Source organism: Stegostoma tigrinum, chromosome 18 (genome assembly GCF_030684315.1).
Source record: "Stegostoma tigrinum isolate sSteTig4 chromosome 18, sSteTig4.hap1, whole genome shotgun sequence".
Taxonomy (NCBI): Eukaryota; Metazoa; Chordata; class Chondrichthyes; order Orectolobiformes; family Stegostomatidae; genus Stegostoma; species Stegostoma tigrinum.
Genome location: NC_081371.1, coordinates 58797035 through 58823951, shown reverse-complemented (window position 1 = coordinate 58823951; position 26917 = coordinate 58797035). Strand labels below are relative to the sequence as shown.

Here is a 26917-nt window from a genome sequence, read left to right as displayed (position 1 = left end):
CCTCATGTACCACCCCACCAACATCCAGATCCAACGCAACATCCTTCAACATTTCCACCATTTGCAATCAGCAATTTGCAAAAGACATTTTTCCTTCCCCACCCTTATCTGCTTTCCGGAGGGACCACTCTCTCAAGCAGACTCCCTTGTCTGCTCCACACTCTCCCTCGTGACGGTGGCGGGGGGGGGGGGGGGGGGGGGGGGGGGTGCAGTTGTTTATTGCGAACCGAGCGGACGTGTTCTGCAAAGCGGTCCCCAAGCCTCCGCTTGGTTTCCCCAATGTAGAGGAGGCCACAACGGGTACAACAGATGCAGTATACCACATTGGCAGATGTGCAGGTGAACATCTGCTTGATGTGAAAGTCTTCTTGGGGTCTGGGATGGGGATGAGGGGGGAGGTGTGGGAGGAGGTGTAGCACTTTCTGTGGTTGCAGGGGCAAGTGCTGGGTGTGGTGGGGTTGGAGGGGACCGTGGAGCTGACAAGGGAGTCCCGGAGAGAGTTCATCCACTTCACCAACATCTTCCACCCCAACCTCAAGTTCACCGGGACTATCTCTAACACCTCCCTCACCTTCCTGGACCTCTCTGTCTCCATCTCAGGCAACCACCTAGAAACAGACATCCATTTCAAGCCCACTGACTCCCACAGCTACCTAGAATACACCTTCTCCCACTCACCTTCCTGCAAAAATGCCATCCCCTATTCCCAATTCCTTCGCATCTGCCACATCAGCTCCCAGGATGAGGCATTCCACTCCTCTACATCTCACATGTCCTCGTTTTTCAAGGACCGCAACATCGCTGCCACAGTGGTAAAGAACGCTCTCGACCGTGTTCCTGCAACTCATTCCTCACACCCCATCCCTGCAATAACCACCAAAAGAGAATCCCCCTCGTCCTCACATACCACTCCACCAAGCTCCGGATCCAACGCATCATCCTTCCGACACTTCCACCATCTGCAATCCGACCCCACCACCAAAGACATTTCTCCCTCCCTACCCTTGTCTGCTTTCCGGAATTCTGGCTAGACTTCCCCTCCTTAACTTAGAGCATTTTACCATTTCACCAATTTTACCACTGGCTAAGATTAGCTAGCTCAGCTAAATCTGGGACTTTCCTACTCGTTATAACTAATTTCCCTCCTGATTGCACTTACTAGAACTGTCTGGATTTTAAATGAAACACATTACCCACAAATTCATATCCCTAATTCATTTCCCATTTCCGTACTACAATTGCAAAGCCAGTTTTCCATTACTATTGATGTGACTGCAGAATAAGATAGGGACATAATTATTTTCATCATTTGTTAACCACTTGTGAGCTTTTAATGTAGGTTTACATGGATATTTTTAAGGAAAAATATGAAGTAAATATCATTCAGAATATGTTATTCATAAATGAAATCAACCTTTTAATTTTTTTCTGTTAGGGGGAATGCAAGACTTCAACTATATTTGGGGACAGTGCTTTGAGCTAACTGTAGAGCTGTCGTGTTGTAAAAATCCACCAGTATCATATTTGGAGGAATTTTGGTATGAGAATCAAGAATCCCTGATTAACTTCCTCAAACTTAGTCATCTTGGTATGTACAAATTCTCATCTTCTTGGGTAACCGCAATAGTGTAGACAGCTGAGTTTATAATGTGCATCAAATTTATTTTGTCACAAAATGAACAACTTCAACGACCAAATCATACTGTCATTATTTAACATGCTAGCTCATTTAAATCTGTTGGTGCCGCTTTTTTCTGTCTGCTTACTTTTTTCCTCTGGCTCTAGTTCTGAAGAGTCACTGAATATGTTGTGTGTTTGGTTAGTCCACCTAGCAACTACATGCAGCTTTACAGAAGCATGACTGACTCTAGTGAAGCCAAAATGCTTTTCTCTCTGAGTCTGTCTCTTTCTCACAATGTAATAGAATCATAGAATCCTTACAAAGTTGAAAGAGGCAATTCAGCCCATTGAGTCTGCACTAACCCTCCAGACAGCATCCCACCCAGATCCAGCTCCCAACCCTATTGCCATAAACCCACATTTTCGATGGTTAATCCATCTTGCTTGTACATCTCTGGACACTATGGACAATGTAGCATGGCTAATCCACCTAGCCTGCACATCTTTGGACTGTGGGAGGAAACCAGAGCACCCGGAGGAAACCCACGCATACATGTGGAGAATGTGCAAACTCCACACAGACAGTCACCTGAGACTGAAATCGAACCCAGGTCCCTGGTGCTGTGAGGCACCAGTGCTAACTTTTGATCTACTGTGCCCCATAATCTCGTTAATCATCACAGTACTACAGTCTTCTGATTTCATCTTTTTCAAGCCCTTATATGACAGAATATTCAACCTAGATGGTATTTGTACCCAGACAAAGTAGAACTTTCTAATGACATAGAAATGTTATAGTTGTAATCTATAATTGGGCTTGTATTTACTCAAATGCCATTCATTCCTCGTGATATTCTGAGGAGAGTATCTTCTTGCTGTTCTTGTGTGGTGACAAAATGTACATTAAACTCTCATTTTTGAGCTTGAAACTAGTTGGATATTCTGCCTCCTCAGTAATTTTATCAAGTTGTTAACGATGAATCCACTCCCCCCTCTTTGGAAATACAAATGCGCCACTCTTTCAACATATCTTGACCTGGACTTCCCTTTACTATCTCCTCCAGCACAATCAGTGGCAGTTTGAGCGGGGAAACTGGATGGTAAGAAAATCATCTACCGTCTCCAGCCATCTTGGATATATTGACAACCTCTCCCTGCAATTTTTGGGACAATGGCCATCAATGGCCCCCTCAAAGGTCCACTGCATGTAAATTGCAATTCAGTATACATCCTGGCCTTCATCACTGAACTCAGTGGTTTCAGGGACTATAAGAGAAAGGTGGTAATCATCCCTAAACTAGTAATGGACTTGCCTTTTGAGACACAACAGAAGTACTCCCCAGATCAAGACTCAGAGAAAGCCTGTGGTGTTGGAGAGTGAAACTGCTCTTATTTTATAGTTTCTTCCTCTTCAGGGACTGTGACAGCACAGAATCTCCCTCTGGGAGACTTCCCTGTTCAATCCATGACTGCTGACCCAGTCAAAGATATGGAAGCCACTGCAGGCTCAGGGCAGCATGTGGCAGACATTCTATCTCACGGTTTCTGTGATATTTTTAAGAAAATCCAGACCTATGCTTCCTTCACTGTTGGCATACTGCCGTTGAGGCTGCCAAGCTATTTTCACTTCCAATTACTTTTAAATTTACAAAATTAGAACATATGTAAAGAATAAATATAAGTATATAGAAGAGATTGATGCAAGACTGTTAAGCTACAATACATATTGTGGACGGGTTTTAAGATTTTTCATTGGATTTGAAGGGAGTAATTGAGAGTTGAACACAGTTCACGGTTCCAAGCACAGCACAGAATTGTGCAGGAACGCATTGCGAGCGATAGTGCCGACAGTGTTTGACCTAAGCATGGCTGGAACTTAAATTTAGTTCAAATTGTTGAAGGTCCTTGGAGCAGTGAATACTTCCATTGCGGGGGAGAGCTAGATAGAGGCAGAAATCTTCATAACATTTCTGAAGTATTTAGATGTACACTTGTGATGTCAAGGCATGCAAGGCTGTGGGCTAAATGCTGGAAAATGGGATTAGAATAGTTAGGTTTTTTTTTTGCTGGTGCAGACTCAATAGGACAAAGGGCATTTTTTTGTGCTGTGGACCTCCATAACTCTACAGTACTATGTAGTGTATCTATAATAAGGTAAGCAGCAGAGATATCTCTAAGAGAAACTCTCCTTGAAATTCCCTGAACTTAGGGCTGAACGTTACCAAAAAGTGATCGTTTTATAGTTATTGAATATCATTTCTGTTTATACAGGTATTAAAGGGCAAGTCCTGAACATGGATGGTACTCCCATAAAAAATGCAAAAGTAGAGATTCAAGGCAGACAAAACAAGTATCCTTTTCGAACTAATGAATGGGGTGAATATTACAGACTTCTGCTACCTGGATCATATACTGTGAATGTAAGCTCAATTTATACTAATTACTTGTGTCCAGTCATATCTACCTTGCTGTATATTGTTGTATTTATTGTAAATGCAGACAGGCACGCAGGCAGACAGTTCAGTCTATCTTTCTATAAAGATGGATTGCCATTCAAACAGGTAATAGGCACAGCTGGACAATGCATTTATTCTAGTTTCAGCACCAACTTTGTGCCGTATGCTTTAGGATTTAAAAAATACCTGTAAATAAACTGGGTACACGGAAGGTAGAATGATCTGAACCTTTATGACCCTGGGAGAGTTTTGCATTCATTGAGTGGTTTCGTATAAAAGTCTGGATGTAGTGGCATCAGAGTCTCAGAAAATCATAACCAAGATGTTTTTTAAAAGCTCCTTAAGGTCCCAAGCCCTTTTAAAGAAAAGAGAGAAGATCTGATGACCTCTGTATAGAAAACTGCAACATAGGAGGCTCTTCAACCTGTTGTGTTCCTACTGGGTTTTTGAAACTGTCATTTCTTTGCCATTGTATTTCCAATTCAAGAAACTATGCTGACAAGGTCTGCTCTATTTACTCAAAGAATTAGCTGTCAGTGTGCTGAGCTTCAGTGATATGCAGTGTCTTATTTCTGGAAAACATTTATATGCACACTAGCTTGCAGCACTTTACACTGAAACAGTCTTGAATATAAAGAAGATCTTGAGATTCACTACAGTGCAATATATTTTAAAGTCTAATTTTCAACAATCAATTCAAATCAAGCAAGATTGCCTGGTTGCAATTTGAACAAAACAAGGCAAACGGACTTATTTTTTAATCCATTCACAGAATCTGGGCTGTTTATTGGCCATCCCTAAATGCCCAGAGAGCAGGTAAGAGCCAACTACATTGCTGTGGGTCTGGAATCACATGTAGGCTAGACCAGGTAAAGATGGCAGTTTCCTTCCCTAAAGGACATCAGTGAACCTGACAATCATGGTCATCATTAGACTTATAATCCCAGATTTTTATCAAATTCACAATCCACCATCTCCCATGGGGAGATTCAAAACTATGTTCCCAGAACATTCCTTGGGTCTCTGGATTAACAATCCAGCAATAATACCACTCAGCCATCACCTCCCCAATGTGTGCACTGTTTCTCTCGAGAATTTATCACAGAATCATAGAATTTTACCGTACTGAAGGAGGTCTGTCAGCCCATCATGTTTGTACCAGCTCCCAAAAGTGTGCACTCTTTTAAGGTTACCACAGCAATGTACCATACATAAACACATGCATAGTTATAATCTGAAAAAAAAAGCTTTAATTTGTGGGTTGCAGCTCTTTAATGCGACTGGACACTTTGACATGACGTTTGCAGACTTGAATGTGGAAGTACAGGAAACACAATAATTTGTTGGTCCATGATGCCTGTTCCACCTTGTGTGCGCCATTAAAACACCACAGGCTCCCATTCTCCATGGCCCCACACGTCACATAAATATTGCCATCTATAAATCATTGGTCAGGCCACATCGTTCAGTTCTGGGCTCCCTGTTTACGGAAAGATGTTAAAGCCCTGGTGAGAGTTCAAAAGAGAATTACTGGCATCATACCAGGAATGAGGGATTTTAGAAACGAGGGAAGTTTGGATAAATTGGAGCAGAGAAGATTAAGAGGTGATAAAACACAACAAGGACATGCTGGAGATTCTGAATCAAAAACAAAAATTGCTGGTGAAATTTCTGGCAACTTCTGTGGGAAGAACGAAGAGTTAACTGTGGTGACCTTGTTGGGTATTCAAAATTATGAACAACTTTGACAGGGTAAAGAAGAATATTCTGTTTCTACTAGTTGGTAAGGTTCACAATTTCAAGATTATCAGCGAGAGAGCTAGGAGTGAGAACAAAAGAAACTCTGTTATGCAAGAGTTGTTAGTCAGAAGCCACATAACACTACAATATAGTCCAAGAGGTTTATTTGAAATCTCAAGCATTCAGAGTGCAGCCCTCTCATTAGATGCAGTGAGGAACCTGAGAAAGGGGCTCTGCTCCAAAAGATAACACAATATGGAGCTGGAGGAACACATCAGGCCAGGCACCATCAGAGGAGCAGGAAAGCTGACATTTTGGGTTGGGACTCTTCTTCAGGTCCCTACTATCTCTGCACTCCAAAAGCTTGTGATTTCAAATTAACTTGTTGGAGTATAACCTAGTGTCATATGACTTCTGACTTTGCCCACCCCAGTCCAACAACAGTATCTCCACATCAAGAGTTTCTCGGATTTGGAACTCATGCATGGGAGAGTGGTGGAGGTGGTTTCCATGGGAGGTTTCAAAAAACAGCCGGATATATGTTTGAAAGTGGTGAATTTAGAGGGCTACAGAGATAGTGCTGGACAGTAGGACTGGTAGCTCTTTTGGGAACCTGTACAGACACAGTGGGTTGAATGGTCTCCTTTTGTGCTATAAAATTCTATGATTCTATGATAATCCTCAAGAGAAAGAGAACGTACAGAAATTTAGAACCGACAAAGGAATTCAAGCAAGGGTCAGACATCTGTACTAAATGATGACAAGGCCTCACTGTTGTCTGGGTGAGGAAATTAATCCTCATCCTGATCCTAAATGGCCTACTGCGTATCCCTGTGACCCCTGGTTCAGGACTTCACAGTCATTGGGAACATTCTTCCTGTGTTTACACTGTCTGGTCCAGATAGAATTTTATAGGTTTCTATGAGATCCCCTTTCATTACTCTCAAATTCAATGAATGTTGTCCTAACTGATCCAGTTTCTCTTCCTATATCTTAGTCCTGCCATCCCAGGAATAAATCTGGGGTAGACCCTTTGCGCAATCCCTCCCTCACCAGAACTTCTTTCCTCAAATAAGGAGACTTAAACTGCACACAATACTCCAGGTGTGGTCTCACCTAGGCCCTGTACAATTACAGCATGACATCACTGCATCTGTACTTGTATCTTCTTGCTGTGAGAGCCAAGATACCATTTATCTTTTTCATTGCTGGCATGTTTACTTTCAGCGAATTATGTACAAAGGCACTCAGATCTCATTGAATCTCCCCCTTTCTCAAACTAACACTATCCAATTAATTGCAGCAAGACATCTTTGCTTGTGTACTTGAATCCTTTCACTATGAAAGCTAGCATACCATTACCTGCTGCACCTGTATGCAATTCCTGTAACATCAGCTGCTAGTCTTAATAGATACTGTGAGTAATAAATAGCTGGCAACCAGGATAAAATATACATTTTTTCAAATTTAACACAGAAATCATAAGATTTGTTACTATAAGGAAAGGTCTTTGTTTTATACAAAACTATAATTTGCCCTCGCATTTCTGCTTTGTTTTTTTTGTGTTTTTTAAAATCTAACCGTTCAAAGCAAACTGACACAAAGTTTTCAGATTCAGTTATTGAAATTGTTCTAAGTCATGTGTTGCATAATTTACTCCATCTCAAAGGAAAGTATCTTGTTGTCAATTGTGATATAATAGAAATCAAACCGAATCTTGTATCTTTTTCTCTTCAAGATTACTGGGCCAAAGGTTGAATCAAATGTAAAGAAGTTGGAAGTTTTAAATAACTTGGAGAATTTCTCTGCAATGGTCTTTGACTTTCACGTGAACACCACTACCACAGACCCATCATCATCTTATAATGTTGCTACACAACAAGACATTGGCGCTGCTAGCGGAATACAGCAAAACATAATTTTATGGCTGTCAATTATGGTGTTCTCAGTTTTAATTTGTTAGATAATGGCGAGAGATGTTCTGATGCTATAAGTATAAGCTATAACCAAATCGAGTTGCAAACAAATCTGTTGAGACTTGGTGTGACAGTCAAACTAAATCAGAACTGATGACTCCTGAATGTTTATTATAAAATAGTGGTAAAATCAACTTTAATATAAAAGATTGAAGTTCTAGAATTGTACAGTATTGTCACACATTTAGCATGTTACTTTTGGTAAAGGCCTTTTGATTGCATTGTGACATCCTGATACTGGGGAACTTCTCAACTACCTTAACCCAAGTACAAGTACTACAAAAGATAAAAAGAAGGAATACTCATAGCAATTCCTGCATGTAACTGATTTGAGAGGTGTCACAGTGAGGAACGTAAGAAATGAGCAGGGGTTGGTCTTTCAGCCCTTTCATCCATGTGTTATTCCAAAATATATTTGAAAAGTATTGGAAACTTTACAACTATGGATTCCCTTGCTGATTGAAAATCTAAATCAGCTAAGGACCCAGCCTCAACAGCACTCTATGGTAAATAATTCCACAGATTCTCTGTCATCTAAGAGAATAAATTACTATCCTCTATCTTCAAAGGGTAATTTATATTCTGAGATTGTGCCTTGTAGATATTAAACTGGTTTGCTGGGTTAGTGAATATTAAATGAGAAGGAAAAACATATGAAGCCTGATGTTGACCTAATGATTAGAAAGGTCACTGTTTGCTGAAGGAATGTGTGTGTTTAGGTTAAATTCTGTACTGGGAGTGAACTGTCACAGTGACTCTGAAAGGCTTGTTTTGAAATAGAGACAGCTAAAAAGAGGTAAGCACCTTTCTAAGGAGAAACCAGAAAATCCTAAGGAGTTGCGCACAACACCTCTTCTTCCTCAGGAGACCAAGGAAATTCAACATGTCCATAAGGACCCTCACCAACATATACAGATGCATCATAGAAAGCACACTATCTGGGTGCATCACAGCTTGGTCCGGCAACTGCTCTGCCCAGGACTGTAAGGAACTACAGAAAGTTGTGAACACAGCCCAGACCATCACACAGCCCAACCTTCCATTGTTTGACTCCATCTATACTACTTGTTGCTGCGGAAAGGTAGCCAATATCATGAAAGACCCCTCCCACCCCCATTATAATCTCTTCCAACCTCTTCAGTCAGGCAGAAAATACAAAAGTTTAAACACATGTACCAACAGGTTCAAGAACAGCTTCTTCCCTGCTGTTACGAGACTTCTGATTGGACCTCTAAAATTTCAAATCTAATGTTGATCTTGATTTTTGTGCACCTTCTTTGCAGGTGTAACTTTGTACTCCTCACTTTGTTTGATCACCCTATAATCTTTCTGTCTTTGTACATTATGATCTGCTGTACTGCACGCAAATCAAAACTTTTCACTGTGCCTAGGTACATGTGACAATCATAAATCGAATCAGATCAGTTGATCAAACCAGCTGTGGAAAACTGACATAACATGGTGTGAAGCTGGATGAACACAGCAGGCCAAGCAGCATCACAGGAGCACAAAAGCTGACGTTTCGGGTTGGGACCCTTTTCTGAAGAAGGGTCCCGACCCGAAACATCAAGCTTTCCTGCTCCTCTGATGCTGCTTGGCCTGCTGTGTTCATCCAGCTCCACACTGTGTCATCTCAGATTCTCCAGCATCAGCAGTTCCTACTATCTCTATGGAAAAATGACATATCTGGGATGTTTGCCAGTGGTCAAACTGATCAGTGACCTGGAGTCTGGATAGTGTCAAAGTTTGAATGCACAGCCAAACTTGTAATGAAGAAGGATATAAGAAAGCTAGCGTAAATGGTCATGTAATTAGTCCTGGAGGTGGGGATGGAGCAGGATGATCATCTGTTCTTGGTCTGATCCTCTGCTAAGTCCATGTAAATGTGATTGTAAGCTTTGTATGGGTAAGAGTGTTGGAGTATTTTTGTAATGTACTTTGCTTTAATAAAGAATATTGTGTAGATCTCATTGTTAGAAATGTCTTGTGTTATTGATAGAGTAAATCCAATGGACCACAGAAAGTGGGAATAAAAGCCTACATCGTCTGGTCCTAAACGCTCCCACAAGGAGAAACAGCATCTCTGTATCTGTTGAACCCTGAAGAATCTTGTGCGTTTCAATAAGGCCACCTCTCATTTTTCGTAACTCCAATGAGTACAGGCCCACCTTACTCACCCTCTCCTCATTAAACAGTCCCTCCAAACATAGGATAAGCCAAGTGAACCTTATCTGGAATACTTCCAATGCCAGCCTATCTTTCCTTCGATAAAGAACCCATATCTATTCACAGTCTGCAGGTCTCTAGTCTACTCTCTCACTCATGCTCCACATGAGTTTTCTGTCATTCTACTTCAAAAAATTTTATCAGCATAATCTTGTATTTCTTTCATCCTCAGGAACTAATGCAGATTCCCCTTTAAATATACTAAGTTTACTATCTCCTATTATTTAAGGTTGCTCTTGTACTCCTTTTTGAATTTATTAGTAATGATTTTGAATTTCTGAACTCTAGTTTTAGATTCTCCATATCTCAGATTCTCCAGCATCTGCAGTTCTTACTATCTCTAGTTTTAGACTCCTTGTTTGAAACACCTTCTCTATGCGTACTCTATTAAACCTTATCCCTTGAGTTAACTCATCAGAATCTTAATTTCGAGAAAAAAAGAGCTTCTATCTGTTCTATTTTTTTCCTTACAATGTATCCTCCCAGTTCAGATATCCTCCTTGTAAATGTTTTGTGTACATTCACCTGTTCCTCTATAACATATGAACATGGAGGAGTTAGCCATTCGGCACCTCGAGCCTGCTCCACCATTTAATAAGGCAGTGGCTGATCTGATTACCACCAAAAATCCACATTCTAGCCTGCCCCCGATAACTTTTCACTCCTTCACTAAACTTGAATCTATCTACCTCTGCCTTAAAAATATCCAAAGCTGTTTTTCGGGAAGAGCATTCCAAAACCTCATGATTCTCCCTGAGAATGTGGAGACCGGTACAGTGCACAGTCTGTAAATTGTGCCCTTACAAAGATTCCTGCCTTGCGGTAGAAAGATTGCAATGTGAAGAAGAATTTTATTGTGTAGAGAAATAGTTTCCTTCTACCTTTATATTTACTTAGGATGTGGTTGACCATAATTCCAAGCTAGACTAGTCCCATCTGCCAAAAGAACGGCGGATGCTGTAAATCAGGAACAAAAACAAAGTTGTTGGAAAAGCTCGGCAGGTCTGGCAGCATCTGTGGAGGAGAAAACAGAGTTAACATTTTGGGTCCAGTGACCCTTCCTCAGCACTGATTCAACCACTTCCTCTGGAAGTTCATTCCACGTACAAATCACTGTAAATAAAAAATGCCCGTCGTCTTTTTAAAATCTTTCTCCTCTCACCTTAAAAGTATGCACCTGTCTTGAAATCCCCCACCCTAGGGAAAAGACACTTTATCTCTACCATCATTATTTTATAAACCTCTATGAAGTCAGCTCTCAACCTCCTACACTCCCCTGACAAAAGTCCCAGCCTATCCATTCTCTCCTGCTTTTGTTTCTCAGTCAGGAGACCTGGGTTTATGTTCTAAGATAACAAGGTGTGAAGCTGGATAAACACAGCAGGCCAAGCAGCAGAGGGGCAGGAAAGCTGATATTTCGGGTCTAGACCCTTCTAGTGGAGGAAACTGATGTTCTGCAACCTATTCAGGTCCCAAGAGATGGTTGCTAAGGGCTAATTAATATTATCATCTTTCCATTGTTTTGAGTGAGTTATGGAGACGCTATGGCAGGGATGGCATTATTCTAAGTAGGTTATGGTGTTATCACTTATTCAGGGATAGACTTTGACTCGGAAATAGGTATAAATGCTGCTTGCAGCATGGGGTCAATAAGCATTTTGAAAGGTGTATAGAAGCAGTAATGGTTGGAAGGGATGTTTAATTTAATTTAAGTGATAATGGGAACTGCAGATGCTAGAGAATCCAAGATAACAAAGTGTGGAGCTGGATGAACACAGCAGGCCCAGCAGCGTCTCAGGAGCACAAAAGCTGACGTTTCGGGCCTAGACTGATGAAGGGTCTAGGCCCGAAACGTCAGCTTTTGTGCTCCTGTGATGCTGCTAAGCCTGTTGTGTTCATCCAGCTCCACACTTTGTTATCTTTAATTTAGTTTAACATAGTTTTATGGTTGAGTGAATGGAAACGTGGTATAGTAAACATAGTGCGCTGGTGAGTGAGCTGGTAAAGAGAATCATAACACAATACCTCACACAGCCAGCATAATCAAAGAGCCCTTCCAACCTGATTATTCTCTCTTCTGCCCTCTTCCAACAGGCCAAGGGTATAAAAGTTTGAAAACACATACTAACCAATTTAAGAACAGCTTCTTTTCCCACTGCTATCAGACTTATCAATGGATCACTCATATATGAGAGTTGATCTTTCTCTGCACCTTCTCTGTAGTTGTAACACTATATTCTGCATTCTGTTCTATTACCCTAATGTACTTAAGTCTGGTTAGCGCACAATATCAATGCTTTTTGCTGTATGTCACAATTGTCACAATAATAAATCAAATCAAATCAAATCAGAGTATGTTCTGAGGGCAGGAGGAGGGTGGCATTGTGACTCAGTGGTCAGCACTGCTGCCTCACAGCACTAGTGGTCCGGTTTCATTCCACCCTCGGGCGACTGTGTGGACTTTGGAGATTCTCCCTGTGTCTGTGTGGGCTTCCTTTGGGTGCTCCAGTTTCCTCCCACAGTCCAAAGATGTGCGGGTTCGGAGGACTGGCCATGCTAAATTGCCCACAGTGCTCAGGGATGTACTGGTTTGTGGATTAGCTGTGGTAAATACGGGGTTACATAGATAGCATGGAATGCTCCTCAGAGGGTTGGTGCAGACTTGATGGGCCGAGTGGCCTCTTTCCTTGCTGTAGGGATTCTATGATTCAATGCACACACATCGGTTATGTTATAGTTGGGGTTAGTACAATCCTAGCACTAGATAAATATGGATTACAGCTTGCATCCTAGAACATATTTTACAAATAGACAACTTCCATGGTAATGCTTCAGCCCATAGAGTTTTGGAAGGAAAAGTTGACACTTCAACAAAAGCAAAATTCTGCAGCTGTTGGAATTCTGAAATGAAAACAGATAATGCTGGAAACAGGCCCAGCAGCATCTATGGAGGAAGAAAGAGTAAAAGATGTGCGAGTCAGGTGGATTGGCTGTGCTAATTGTCCAGTGTTCAGTGATGTGTAGGTTAGGTACATTAACTGTAGGAAATACAGGGAAAGGGTTAGGGGGTGGGTCTGGTTGGGGTGTTCTTCAGAAGGCTTGTGTGGACCTTTTGGGCCAAATGGCCTGTTTCTACACTGTGGGGATTCTATGATTCAATGACTTAAGGTGGATGCTCTTTTATCAAATGGTCATCCAGTATTCTGATGAGGTAATTGAAAGAAAATTTCAGCAACAGAAGTAATTTTATACCAGGAAGAAACAGAAATGGATCTTGCAAGAAAAGAGCAAAATTGCAATTAATTGGATCTGAACTCAAAATATAAAAGTGACTATTGAACCAAATGGAGTAAAGTTTCCATGCAGGTTCTCCTGATCTCCAATTGTAACTTTGGTGATAGACAAATGGACAGGGTAGGTGACTGTTTGTGCCATTTTCTGGAGCTTCCCTCTGTCACTGTTATGACTGCTCATCAGGAAAAGACCCTGTGGAAATTCTACAGAACCCAATCTGCCAGTTTGAATGACAAAAAACACTGAACAACATTGGCAAAGACTGTCACTTAGAAACATAGAAACTAGGAGCAGGAATAGGCAATTCGGCCCTTCAAGCCTGTTCTACCATTCAATATGACCATGGCTGATCGTCCAACTCCTGTTGCTGTTTTCACCCCATACCCTTTGATGTCTTCAACACTAAGAACTTTATCTAACTCAATTCAATGCTTTGACTTCAATCACTTTCTGTGGCAGAGAATTCCACAGGTTCTCTGCTCTGTGGGTGAAGAAATTTCTCTTTATCTCAATCCTAAATGGCCTAACCTGTATCCTTAGACTGTAACCCACTGGTCTGGAATTCCCAGTCAGCAGGAAGATTCTTCCTGCATTTGATATTTCCTGGAATCCCTAGAATATGGGGCAGGCCATTCAGCCCATTGAGTATACACCGACCCCCCAAAGGGCATCTCACCTGGACCTTTCCATTAAGTGTATAAGTACTGCCCTGATTTGCTTTTCCAAAACACAGTACCTCACATTTATCCAAATTAAACTCCATCTGCATCTCCTCAGCCCATTGGCCTATCTGTTCAAGATCCTGTTGTACGCTAAGGTAAACGTCTTCATGGTCCACTACACATCCAATTTTAGTGTCATCTGTAACCTTACTAACCATACCTCCTATGTTCACATCCAAATCATTTATTTAAATTACAATAAGCAGTGGACCCAGCACCAATCCTTGTGGCACACCACTGGTTACAGGCCTCCAGTCTGAAAAGCAACTCCCCACCATCACTCTCCTTCTCCTACCTTCGAGCCAGTTCTGTATCCAAATGGCTAGATCCCCCTCTAATCTGTGTGATCTAACCTTGCTAACCAGTCTACCGAGAAGAACCTTGTTGAACGCCTCACTAAAGTCCATATAGATCACATCTGCTGCTCTGTCCTCTTCAATCCTCTGTTACTTCTTCAAAAAAACTCAATGAAGTTAGTGAGATATGATTTCCCACACACAGTGCCATATTGACTATCCCTAATCAGCCTTTGACTTTCAAAATACATGTAAATCCTGTCCCTGAGGATTCCTTCTAACAACTTTCCCACCACGGATTTTTCTGATGCATTTTCTGGTGAAGGCAGAAACGTCAGCTTTCCTGCTCCTCTGGTGCTCCTTGGTCTGCTGTGTTCATCCAGCTCTACACCTCATTATACTGACTCCGGACTTTGGTTATCTCATTTTTGAATGCTTCCCATTTTCCAGCCGTCCTTTTACCTGTGAACATTCACCCCCAATGAACTTTTTGAAAGTTCTTGCCTAATACTGTCAAAATTGACCTTCCTCCAGTTTAGAAGTCCTGTTAGAGTTTTATGGTTTTCTATGAGATCCTCCCTCATTCTTCTAAATGCCAGAGAATGTAGTGTTCAGTGATCCAGTCTCTCTTCATAAGCCTGTCTTACCAGCCCAGGAATCAGTCTGGAAAACCTTTGTTGCACTCGTTCTATCACCAGAATGTCCTTCCTCAGGACTGACAAAGGCCCTCCATCTCCACCATCCTTCCGTCCCTCAAACAAACCATACCAATCTCCCATCGTAAACATTACCTGCTGTAAAGAAATTGGAGGATTTAGATGTAAAATTTTAAAATTAAACTCACATTATATAATTGCAGGAACTACATCATATTTTGCTGCCCTGTGCCCTGTACATTGCATTTTCTTATTTAACAAGTTGATATAATTCTGTTTTGAGATGTGGGCTTTGAAATTGGTAGGATTTGAACATGTGTCTGGCACTTTGATTAGCAGCGATTTTTGAGAAGATTTGTAGCTCAGGTTGAGTTTCCTGCATTGGTGATGTCATTTCCTGTTCTTTTTCTCAGGGGATGGTAGATTGATTTGGAGCCAATGTGTTTGTTGATGGTGTTCCGGTTGGAATGCCATGCTTCCAGGAATTCTCGTGCGTGTCTCCGTTTGGCCTGTCCTTGGTTTGACATCACCAACCCAAGGAAACCTAAACAGATAAATAGAAAGCGGGACATAACACCAGCGCTTCGGAGGCTCACTGATGATGTTACCTAGAATGGTGACGAAACGTCTGAAAACTTACCTTCCAGCTCAGCGAGCAAACTCACATCCAGAAACTTTGATTAGCAGTTCAATAACTTAAGGCTGAACATTAGCGTTTTCCAGTTGTGTTAAGATTTTTGGAGGGAGTCTATCTTTAAGGTCTAACCTTACCAAATCTGCCGCATTGACAAATTATTGTGTCCCTATGGTGTCCTTACATTCGATACTATTCCCATCTTACCATGCACCAGCCCACCATCAGAGGCCAAGTGCCTGCTCAGCCCCCGCAGGAGATGACCCTACGGAGTCAGCAATCTGGGACTTCACCACCATGCTGAGAGAGAGATAGGAACAGCAGACAGGGACGTAGGACGCAATGGCTCTCAGTACCCTCAGGACTGAAGGCTTTAGGGACGGTACCGTGGCTCAGTGGCTAGCACTGCTGCCTCATAGCACCAGGGACTCAAGTTCGATTCCACCCTTGGGCAACCGTCTGTGTAGAGTTTGCACATTCACCCCATGACTGTATGGGTTTCCTCTGGGTACTCCAGTTTCCTCCCACAGTCCAAAGATGTGCAGGCTTGATAGATTGGGCATGGTAAATTGTCCCGTGGTGTTCAGGGATGTGTAGAATAGGTGGGTAATGTGGGATGGGTCTGGGTGAGATGCTCTGACAGTCAGTGTGGACTTGTTGGGCCGAAGGGCCGGTTTCCACACTGTAGGGATTCTATAACCTAGTGTCAGAGGGATGGGGCAATAGTAAGTACTCCAGCTACCCCATCCTCACAAGGAGACCAGAAAGGCCCCAGACCGAGGAAGAACAACACACGACTCCTTTAGCAGTCTCCTCATAGGACAGTCCAGAGGTGACTAGGCCCTCCGCTCATTCCCTGCCTGTCCCCTTCCAATCCTCAGAAACTCATGCTGAGGAGGGTCCATTGATTCTGGCAAGATGACTCTCAGTATATCAGAAATAGTAGGAATTGCCGATGCTGGAGAATCTCATGAACGCGGCAGGCCAAACAACATCAGAGGAGCAGGAAAGCTGACTTTTTGGTCTGGACCCTTGTTCAAAAATGGGGGAGGGGAAGGGGATTCTGAACTAAATAGAGGTGGCGGGGGGGGGGGAGGCGGATAGAAGTTGGATAAAAGAGCAGGTAAGTGGAGAGGAGACGGGCAAGTCAAGGAGGCGGGGACAGAACCAGTAAATGAGAGTGTAGGTGGAGGTGAGTCAGTCCAGGGATGATGGACAGATCAAGGAGGTGGGGATGACGTTGGTAGGTAGGAGGTGGGGGTGGGGGAATGGAACAGGCTCCATTCATCTCAGCTGCACAACCAGGGACTAAACTGAGACATAAAGGGAAAGAGAGAGGAGGAAGGAACACCTATTGTCAGCACCATGGTGGTGTGGGTGACAATACACTGTACGCGGATTCTGATGTCTGTATATGTTTCATTGCTTCAGCCCCACATCTGTTTGTATGTCTCTCTGTGCAGTTCCAACTGTAACTGCATGTTGCCTAACCTCCTGTGTATACAGGATGTCCCATGGATCAATGTCTGTGTCGAAAGCCTGCTGCAGCATCTGGGAACAAGGGGAGAAAGGTGTGCACACGGCCAATGGTCCTGCCAACACCATTATAATATCCCTATTCTTTCATTGCCCTCTGTGTCCAAAATAGTTGGAGTGAATGAAATAGTCTGTGTCCTGTAGAACACATGGGTCTGTACGTCACACTGTTTCCTGCATCAATAACCTCCTTCACAGGCTGAGTTCTCCCCCATTGTGTACTTCTGATTTCCAACTGAATGGAAGGCAGCAGTTAAGGCAGCGGCTTTCATTCAGTGACTTCCAGCCCCTGTATCTATGTGTCAGTGAGGCCCAGAACATCGAGACCCCCTTCTTAATTAACTCTTCCTGAAAACCCAACAGAATTCAGTGTGCCCCAGGACTTCAACCAAGCCATTGACATGACCCCACACCTATCCAGCTTTCCGAACAAGTCCCTGGGAGGTGACCATGCCAGGTGTGGTCATACATTGTGCCCTCCTTGAAGTCAGGGGGCTCCTGGCTGTAGATGACCCTCCCACCCACATGACCCCCCATCCATACATCATTTACCATGTCACCCCCCGACAACCGTTCCATTCACATTTGTTATTCCCTCTCCTTGCCTACAGCTCCCAATTCTGCCGAATAGGTTCCTGACTCTACTCCCGACAACAGACCTCCTAGATTCCCCCACGGTCCCACAATTTTCCTCTTTGTTTCTGTGGATGGAATTATCATGGAATGTTGTGTGAGCTAATCCAGCAGCCCAACAGGGTACCCATGCCCTTGGGTGATGGGTGTACATCTTGCTGACTGTTTTAGCCCTAATCCTTAGACTGTGCACTATACAGCCACAGGACTGAGTGTGGCTCAGTCTGTTTTGCAGATGCATTGAGCCCCTGATTGGGAACACCTCAACCAGATGTCTTACTATGAGCAATCCCCTGGGCTGGTATTGGAGGCTGCCCTTAACCTACTGCTCAGACCCCCTGACTGACAGGTGTCTCCATGAACTTCATGAAATGCTTCCCTTAGATTTTCAGGCAAGCTTGCTTCCTGGCCGCACATGCAGGGTGCTTGCTGTACATGCTGCTGACACGTGGAGTGGGTGAGAGATTGATGTAGCATACTGCAGTACAGCAAGGTGGATATCCCCTTCACTGAGGACTGCTGGCCAGCTGCCTGGCTGTGTGACTGTGTAACTGGCAAAGCAAGGCACGGATGCTGTGAGCATTGGATCAGTGTTAAGCAAGCGAGCTAGCAGCCCTGTGATACAGCCTAAAATGCTCCTGTCCATGAGTTAGGTGCATGTCTATATGCACAAAGCATCCTTAAAGCAGTTTCTCAATGCGAGTTGCTGGTGTGCCCTGCATTCTGAGTTTGTTCTCCCTTCAGCATCCTGCAAATAGATTTGAGAAGTGCCCTGATGGTCATGAGGTGGATGGGGCAAATATTGGACCTTAATCTCTCCAACGAGGGGCACTTGTGGCTGGTACCTGTGAGATACTATTTTGTGCCGAGCAGCAAGGAGTTTCCTCACAGCCAGCAGTGAGCTGCAGTCCCAGGTACCCCCTCCACCTTCACATTGAGAATTCTCCACATTGAGTTTGTGAGAATATGAAGCTGGTTGGGCCATTAATAAGGAGTTCCACAAGCAACAATTCCCCTTTATTGGGAACTTGCTGCTGTAAAGTGAGAAACTTGCCTTGCCACTCAGGCAAATGCATAAACGATGTAGCAAGATGGTCCCAGTGCTGAGATGGGCCTTAGTGATCCAATTCTGCCACAAATCTCGCCATGGTTCCATGTCACTTAGATCCCTGTAAAATTCCATCCATGAGCATTAGAATGCACCTTCTGTCATGCACCACTCTTTGGCTGAGGAAGCAAACAGTTGGCCAAACCTGCCACTCTGTAACTTGTTAAGTTGTAAAATCCTGACTCACCTTCCATCGTTTTCCTTCCTCTCTTCATTTGGGGAAGTGGCTGGCCTCAAGGGAAGACAGCAAGACTATTCAACCGTCTAAAATAAAAAGGGAAGTGCATATTAAAAATATGAAAGAAAAAGGTGAAAAAAATTACAACCCAAACAGAATATGTACTGAAAGCGACAACAAAATACTGATATTTCAATTTGCAAATCCGCATACTTGGTATTTCAGTAGTTTTAAGTGTAAAATTATTAGAGCCTTAAAAGCCCATCGCATAAGTGCTCTGAGATTATTAGGACTCTGTGGTGGATTTAATGACTATCTTGTAAGGTGTCTACTTAATAATAAAGGAACTAATTATATATTGAAACAGGCTGTTTGGTGCAACTGGTCTACAGTAGTGCTGATCCTCCAAATCAGTAGTATCTGTTCATCCCGGTCTCATACTCCTTATTTCCTCTATAACCACCAAACGAATCTATTCCTAATACCTCAAACAATAAATTTCCATCTGTATTATCTTTACAAACTTGAACACAGAATTCACCTTTCCTGATCATTTATTTTCCTCAATTGAATTGGTTCAATCACTTCAATATCCATTTACTTAATTTTTGATCAGTCATAGGTTGGCAATATAACAAAAAGGTTTCCCTGTAAATACTTTTGTAGAGGAATTTGCATCAAGCAAGAGTCACAAAGTAAAAATAGTCTTGTTGCTGTATTCACTGCTTAGTGTGGATTCCTCCAGTGGGGAGGCCAACACAGATTGACTGACTGTATTATGGAGTCTCTCCGTTCAGTATCATAGTATGATGCTGAGATATCATTCACCTGTCATTCTAATGCTACACATTGATCCTGCACTTATCTTTTTTAATATAGAATCACCACAATGCAGAAGCAGGCCATTTGGCCCATCAAGTCAATACCAATCCATTGAAGAGCATCCCACTCGGGCCCTACCTTATCCCTGTAATCTTGCATTGTCCACAGCCAATCCACCTAAACTGCACATGTTGGACTGTAGGAGGAAACTGGGACATCTAGGGGAAATGCAGCACACATGGAGAGAGTGCGCTAACTGTACACAGTCACCTAATGCAGGAATCAAACCCAAGTCTCTAGCACTAGGAGAAAGCAGTGCTAACCATTTATCAGTCCTTAGTTTCCTCAAGTAATTCAATGAAACTGAACATAAAGTCAACAAATGCAAAATATTGTGGATTCTGGAAAGCTGAAGCACACACAGGATGCCAGAGAAACTCAGCAGGTCTGGCAGCATCTGTGGAGAGTGAAACAGAGATAACGTTTCAAGTCTTCTTTGACCAGTCTTTAGGTTCGCCTGCTGAGTTTCTCTGGGGCTGCCAGCATCTGTAAGATCAACATCAACTCAATTTTCCAACGAGCACTTCAAAGACTCTGGACTCAACAGGTATAGTAGGACCTGCAGATGCTGGAGAATCTGACATAACAAAGTGTGGAGCTGGATGAACACAGCAGGCTGAGCAGCATGGCTGATGTTTCGGCCTAGACCCTTCTTCAGGCCCGAAACGTCAGCTTTCCTGCTCCTCTGATGCTGCTTGGCCTGTTGGACTCAACAGATAGATTAACCTCTACCCCTTTTGTTTCATTTTTGTTTGTTTTCTTTTTATTTCTTTATCTTATCTTTGAAACGGCAGTTATTCAGCATCTTGCCTAATGGAGAAAGTGTAAATGGCAATTTGTTTTTTTACTCGTCCTATTAGCTTTAGACAAGCACAATTAAACCTTTTGCCTTTTAATTTCTTCTCTCCGCCCCCACCCCCCCTTATCCCAGGCCTCCTGTTCTGATCTTCCCACTCTCTTCCCTTTCATGCTGAAGCCTATTACATTTCTGTTTTGTCACAATTCTGAAACACTAATTTCCTCTCTTGACGGGTAATGTCAGACATACCGAATCTGGAATTTTCTGTTTTTAGATATCCTAGTATCAGCAGTTTTGGCTTTTGTGAAATACAAAGTGAACTAGATTACTGTTGAAAGGTTATAAAGTCTTAAAGACTCTGTTGATATTTCTCAGTATACAGAAAAATGATCACAATCATGCCTAAAGATTAAGGATACTGCCTTCCTATTTATATTTGTAAAAAACACTATAAATGTAGTAGACTTTCCAATAGCATTATAGATATACATTTCTTATAGTTTGAATCCTCAAAGAACAGAATAGCATGAATGTGATGGTTTACTGCCCCAGAGTTTGCAACTTCTAAAAATTTGGCCAAGAACTATCTTTTCCTTGCCAGTTTTGTGTCAGCCCAAATCATGAGGGATAATGTCTTCTACTTTGGCACCAATACTAGAAGAAAATACTTTTAAGTATAGGAGCATATAAAACAGTAAGCTATTCCGCCCTTGAGCATGGTCCATCAAAATTTTTGACCTTCAAGCCTATTGTGCCTCTCAGTATGATCAAGGTTAACCATCCAACTCAGTACCCTGCTCTTGCCTTCTCCATATTTTAAATCTAATAACTAACTATCTAATTCTTTCTTGTCAATGTTTTGGCCATAACTTCCCTGTGACCGAATTTGCTCCCATCTGATTTCTTTCGTTGTTTTATTCTTTTGCTTCGGCTCTTTTCCTTTCATATTGTTTTTCTTTACTCTTTTTCTTTTCAGTGGTGGGTTGGTGGGGGGCATTGATGTGGCAGCGCACGTGGGCTGCATGCAAAGTGGAGGACGTGACTTCTCTTAGCAGATGGTGGTGGCAACAACATCAGCAAGGGCATCCTCCTGGTGTTCAGCACCGGCAGAACGAAAGCCCCTCCAACAATCGGTGGCAGCAGACTTAAGATGGCGGCACAGGCAAGGCAACATCTGCAGCCAAAGTGGGGACCTCAGCATCATAACAGCCTACCATAGCAGCTGATCCAGCGACTCCTGGTCACGTTAGGCCCAGAGTGGGGGCTTCTGGCTATTGGTGAGGAGGCAGCAGCAGAGCTGGGGACCCCTAATTGTGTGGCCACAGCGAGGTGGGCCCAGCAGCAAGAGATGGCACCTAAATTATAAATTATGGCAACTCCTGCATTGGTGGATCTGCACAGGCAAGTAGAGGTCTCTCATTCAGTTTTTGGAGGCTAAGCGTGGGCTGGGTTGGAAAGACTGTTATTCTGAATGTTTTATTTCTTTATTTTTCTAACTTATACCAATGATCCACCAATGTTGGACTTCTTACACGTCTAATTTATTTTTCCCCTAAGAATTTGTACCCAGGTATCTTCGTGCCTAAGATGGAGCCGTAATATGGCATCGTATAAACTTTTCATTGTACTCATTTGAGCGCATGACAATAAAGCTAATTTAATTTAGAATTCCACAGGGTCACCATTCCCTGGGTGAAGAAGTTTCTTCTCATCTTAGTCCTGAAGCTACCCAGTATCGTTAGACTGTGGCCTCTGGTCCCGGACTCACTAGTCATCAGGAATGCCCTTCCTGTGTTTAACCTGTCAAGTCCTGTTTAGAATTGTGCATATTTCTATGATAACCTCCCTCATTCTTCAAAAATGCCAATGAATGTTGTCCTAACCTATCAAGTCTCACTTCATACATTGTATCCTGAGATGGCAGGACCAGTCTGGTAGTGACAATGATAAAGTAAGTCCAACTCAACAAACAGTAACTTCTTCACTTTGGCTTCAGTATCAGAGAATATTGCACCTGGTTCCAAGAAATGGAACTGTCGACAACAGTGTGGATATTTTTAATCAAGCTGGTCAGACATGTTTTATCACACACCTCTTGAGTAGGTGAGACATAATCTCGGTTTTCAAACCCAGAGTCAGAGACATTGCCATCATGCCACAAGAGTTGCTCAGCCATACTATATAAAATTGTTCAAAGAGGAGAGTAAGAACTTTATAGTAAATTCAGTGATTACAGCTTATTTTGTTTCACTCAATAGTTCTGCTGGCTAGGCCAGTATTTGTTACATGTCACTAAGTGCCCTTTAGAAGCTGTGTTCAAGATAATAAAATGTGAGGCTGGATGAACACAGCAGGCCCAGCAGCATCCCCGAGATGCTGCTGGGCCTGCTGTGTTCATCCAGCCTCACATTTTATTATCTTGGATTCTCCAGTATCTGCAGTTCCCATTATCACAGAAGCTGTGTTCAGTTGCCTAAATTAAAGGAAAGGTTGATGCTCGAAATCAGAAACAAAAACATAAATTGCTGGAAAAGCTTGTGAAGAGAAAGCAGAATAACCATTTCGGGTCCGGTGACCCTTCTTCAGAACGGATGATAAACGTGACGAACAGCCTTAAACCACTGCAGCTCATGTACTGTCCATGTCATTGAGGGAATGCTAGGATTTTGACCCAGTGACAGCGAAGGGGCAATGTAATAGTTCCAGGCCAGGATGGCGATGGCTTGGAAAGGAACTTGCAGGGGCTAGTGAAGACATTAAGGATTGCAGGTGATCAAAGCTAGAGCCAATACTGTGGAGCTGGAAAAGCACAACAAATCAGATAGATCCGAGAATCTGGAAAGTCAACGTTTCAGACTGAAACCCTTTGTCAGGACAGGGGAGCAGGAAGAGAGCCGAGAAATAAATTGATTTGGTGGGGGGGGGGGGGGGGGGGGTTGGAAGGAGATAGGTGGACTCAAGTAGGGAGTTATTGTGGTTGGTCAGTGGAAAGGGTGGAGCAGGTAAGTGAGTAGAAAGATGGACAGGTTAAGGGTGGATAGATTTTAAGCTGGTGAAGAAAATATTCAGGGCTTTGGGCTGTCAAAGAGTTCACAGAATCCCTACAGTGCGGAAACAGGCCCCTCAGCCCAACAAATCCACACCAACCCTCTCACAGCATTCCACCCAGGCCCATCCTGCATAACACATCTAATCTACACATTCCCTGAATATTACAAGCAATTTAGTATGGCCACTCCACCTAGCCTGCATATCTTTGGACTGTGGGAGGAAACAAGAGCACCTGCGGAAACACAAAGACAGGGTGAGAACATGTAAACTCCACACAAGTCACCAGAGGGTGGAATCAAACCTGTATTCCTGGCTCTAAAAGCAGCAGTGCTAACCACTGAGCCACCCAGCTCCCCAGGTGAAATATCAAATGGTTTTCCATGTATCTGCTGCCCTTCTTCTAGATGGTAGTGGGACAACCAAAACATTCTTATTTTAGTGATCACTTAAAATGTTATGAGAAAAGTTTTTGACTATGATTCACCAGTTATTCCAACTGGTATATCTCAACAACTTGCACTTGTGCACAGCGTTTAATTCTGAAAAAAAAAAGGTCACCCAGTCAAATATTAGGAGGGTCAAATAAAAAGTTAAAGAGGGTTTTTAAGCAAATGTAAGTGGCACGTAGTTGTCTTAAGTATTGAAGTATCTGCAACACGTCAAAGCCCTGGGGGAACGGAGAATTCCGTGATGGAAGGGCTGGTGTGGATGGAGGACAGCAGTAATAATTGTATGGCCATGAGAGGTTACAGCTATAGGAAAACCAGCAAGAAATTAAATCTTGAAATTTAGAATCAGATTTGGTGAGCTATTCCAGTTTGCAAGGATAGTATCGCTGGCAACTAGGAATCTTGCAGTTTCAGAAAATAGCATTGAGCTGAATGCTGCAGAGTCTAAAAAGCGAGCTGTATTGAATTAACTTTATTGTCACATGAACTCAGTTGAGTACAGTGAGAAGTTTGTAAGTACCATCCTACAGACCATCTTAAAAACAAAGCTACCTAGGTATAATTTCTTCACTTACAAGATTAGTTACAGTGTAACAATGTCACCAACACATGGTGCCATCTTGGGTACAGAATAGCTAGGTACAATCCTCAGTTACAGAATGGAGAAAAGAAGAAGTTACATTACAACTATACACAATACAACTATAGGTCAGAAAAACAAGAAGCAATGTTAAAAAGACAAGCATCACAAAAGGTGGGAGATTCATTCATGAGAACAACACTGGTAATAGGAGTGCTTTTTAAAAAAGTTCTTTCATGGACCAGTATTTATTGTCCATCCCTAACAGCTCAGAGAGCAGTTAAGAATATTACATTGCTGTGGGCCTGGAATCATATGCAGGCCAGACCAGATAAGAACAGCAGTCGTCCTTCCCTGAAGGATGTGAACCATATAGTTTTTTTTTCAAAAAAGATAATAATTGTGGTTACATAATCTCCATTAAACAAGCTTTATTTCATTCTTCATACCAGATATACCATGGTGAATTTCAAATCCACGCCCCCAGATCATTCGCCTGTAGCACTGATTAGTCCAGTGACATCACTTTGCCAAACAAGTGCCCAGGGATGACACTGGCACTGGGCAATTAATAAGTGTTCAAAATTATGATGGGTTTGGTTGACTTTAAAGGGAGATAAGTTTCTACTGGCTGGAGAGCCAAAAGGCAGAGTACAGATTTAAGATATTTGACAAAAGGAGCTATAAAGAGAAGAATTGTGATGCAGCAATCCTTTAGAACCCAGGATACACTGCTTGAAAAGATGGTGAAAGTGGGTTCAATAGGAACTTTCAAAAGGTACAGTTTTTTTCCAGGATTAGCCAATTAGGCTCCTGAGGCACAGCGTCGGGTTTTTTTTGGGGGGGGGGGGGGGGGGGAGGGGGTGGTGGTAGTGGTTTGGAGGGGAAGAAACAGAAAGGGTGATAGAGCTCAATCCTCCAAGGACCACAAAACAAAACCTGAACTAATAAAAAGGGCCACAGCTGCCTGGCTGTGTTCTGGGAAGGGCAGCTGTGGCTGGGCTAATAGTCGTGGTAGCTAAGGGGATGAGCTATATTTTGCCCACAGTATTTTGCCTACCTCATGACTGAAAATTTCCTGTCAGCACAGGAAAGAGGTCTTTGTAAACTCTCTTAGTTATGCAGTTGACAACCTGTCTCTTGCAGGCAAGGTAGATAATCCATCTTTTACCTTCTTGAAACTAACTTGTTATGGGGAAGAAAGTGGTGTTGGCAAACCATCAGGCTATCTGGCATTGGGCAGTTCCTGGCCAACCCACTTACCGGTCCCAACCACTTCCACTCACAGAAATGCTGTCTTATGGTTCATGCAACACAGAGAAAACAAAAGGGACAAGAGGGCAATGTGTGTCTAATGGCAGCAGCCCACTGAAGGTGGCTCAAACAAGACCTTAAGGAGCAGAATTCAGCCATTCAGCCCAATGAATGTTCTTTGCCATTCAATCATTGGTTATAGTTCTCAAGCCTATTCTCCTGCCTTTTCCACGTAACCCTTGATGCCCTTACTAATAAAATGGCCTATCTACCTTAGTCTTAACACACTCAATGACTTGGCCTTACAGCCCTCTGAGACAATGAGGTCCAACAAGTCCGACAAAGAAATTCATCACCTCAGTTCTAAAGAATTGTCCTTTCACTCATGGGATCTCAGGTCCCAGTCTTGCCAACTAGTGGAAACATCCTCTCTATTTCTACTCTAGAAGGATGGTGAGGCATCTGGTTGAAACTTACTGAGAGACCTGGGTAAAGTCTAAACGCACAGATTCAAAGTCCTTCTACTCCTCATATGGCAAGTCCTTCATCTCCAGGATCTTTCTTATAAACATTCTCTGGACCACCTCCAACATCAGCATATCCTTCCTTAGATACGGAGCCCAAAACTACTCTCAAATTCCAATGCATCTGACCAGAGCCTTAAACAGCCTCAACGGGACATCCCTGCCGTTGTTTCCTCACCCTCTTGTATTTGTCTTTCAAACCACCATCTGGACCCACATGTTAACTGTAAGAGAATCTTGAACTAGGAATCCCAAGTCCCTTCACACTTCATATTTCCAAAGCCTTTCCCTGTTTTAAAAAAT

General features: G+C 42.7%; 2 protein-coding genes across 8 annotated transcripts in view; one reads left to right on the top strand and one right to left on the bottom strand.

Annotated features, from left to right (window-relative positions):
• The window catches only part of LOC125460718 (carboxypeptidase M-like), a 103431-nt gene extending 93669 nt beyond the window's left edge, over positions 1 to 9762 (top strand). For both annotated transcript variants that reach the window (XM_048548465.2, XM_048548464.2), the window contains exons 7-9: positions 1436 to 1588; positions 3892 to 4040; positions 7555 to 9762. In XM_048548465.2, coding sequence (XP_048404422.2) covers positions 1436 to 1588; positions 3892 to 4040; positions 7555 to 7779 — 527 coding nt within the window. In that variant the 3' untranslated portion in view covers positions 7780 to 9762. The remainder of the gene's footprint in view (positions 1 to 1435; positions 1589 to 3891; positions 4041 to 7554) is intronic.
• mdm2 (MDM2 proto-oncogene) overlaps positions 1 to 26917 on the bottom strand; it is a 75067-nt gene that overhangs the window by 13075 nt on the left and 35075 nt on the right. For 4 of the 6 annotated variants that reach the window (XM_059652571.1, XM_059652572.1, XM_059652568.1 and 1 more), the window contains exons 12-15: positions 19085 to 19161; positions 15175 to 15530; positions 10900 to 11032; positions 5315 to 5581 (exon numbers count right to left, since the gene is read on the bottom strand). The gene's annotated coding sequence lies outside the window, so the exon portion shown is untranslated. Of the gene's footprint in view, positions 1 to 5314; positions 5582 to 10899; positions 11033 to 15174; positions 15531 to 19084; positions 19162 to 26917 lie in introns of those variants that run through there. The other 2 variants (XM_059652569.1, XM_059652570.1) reach the window with 2 other exon arrangements.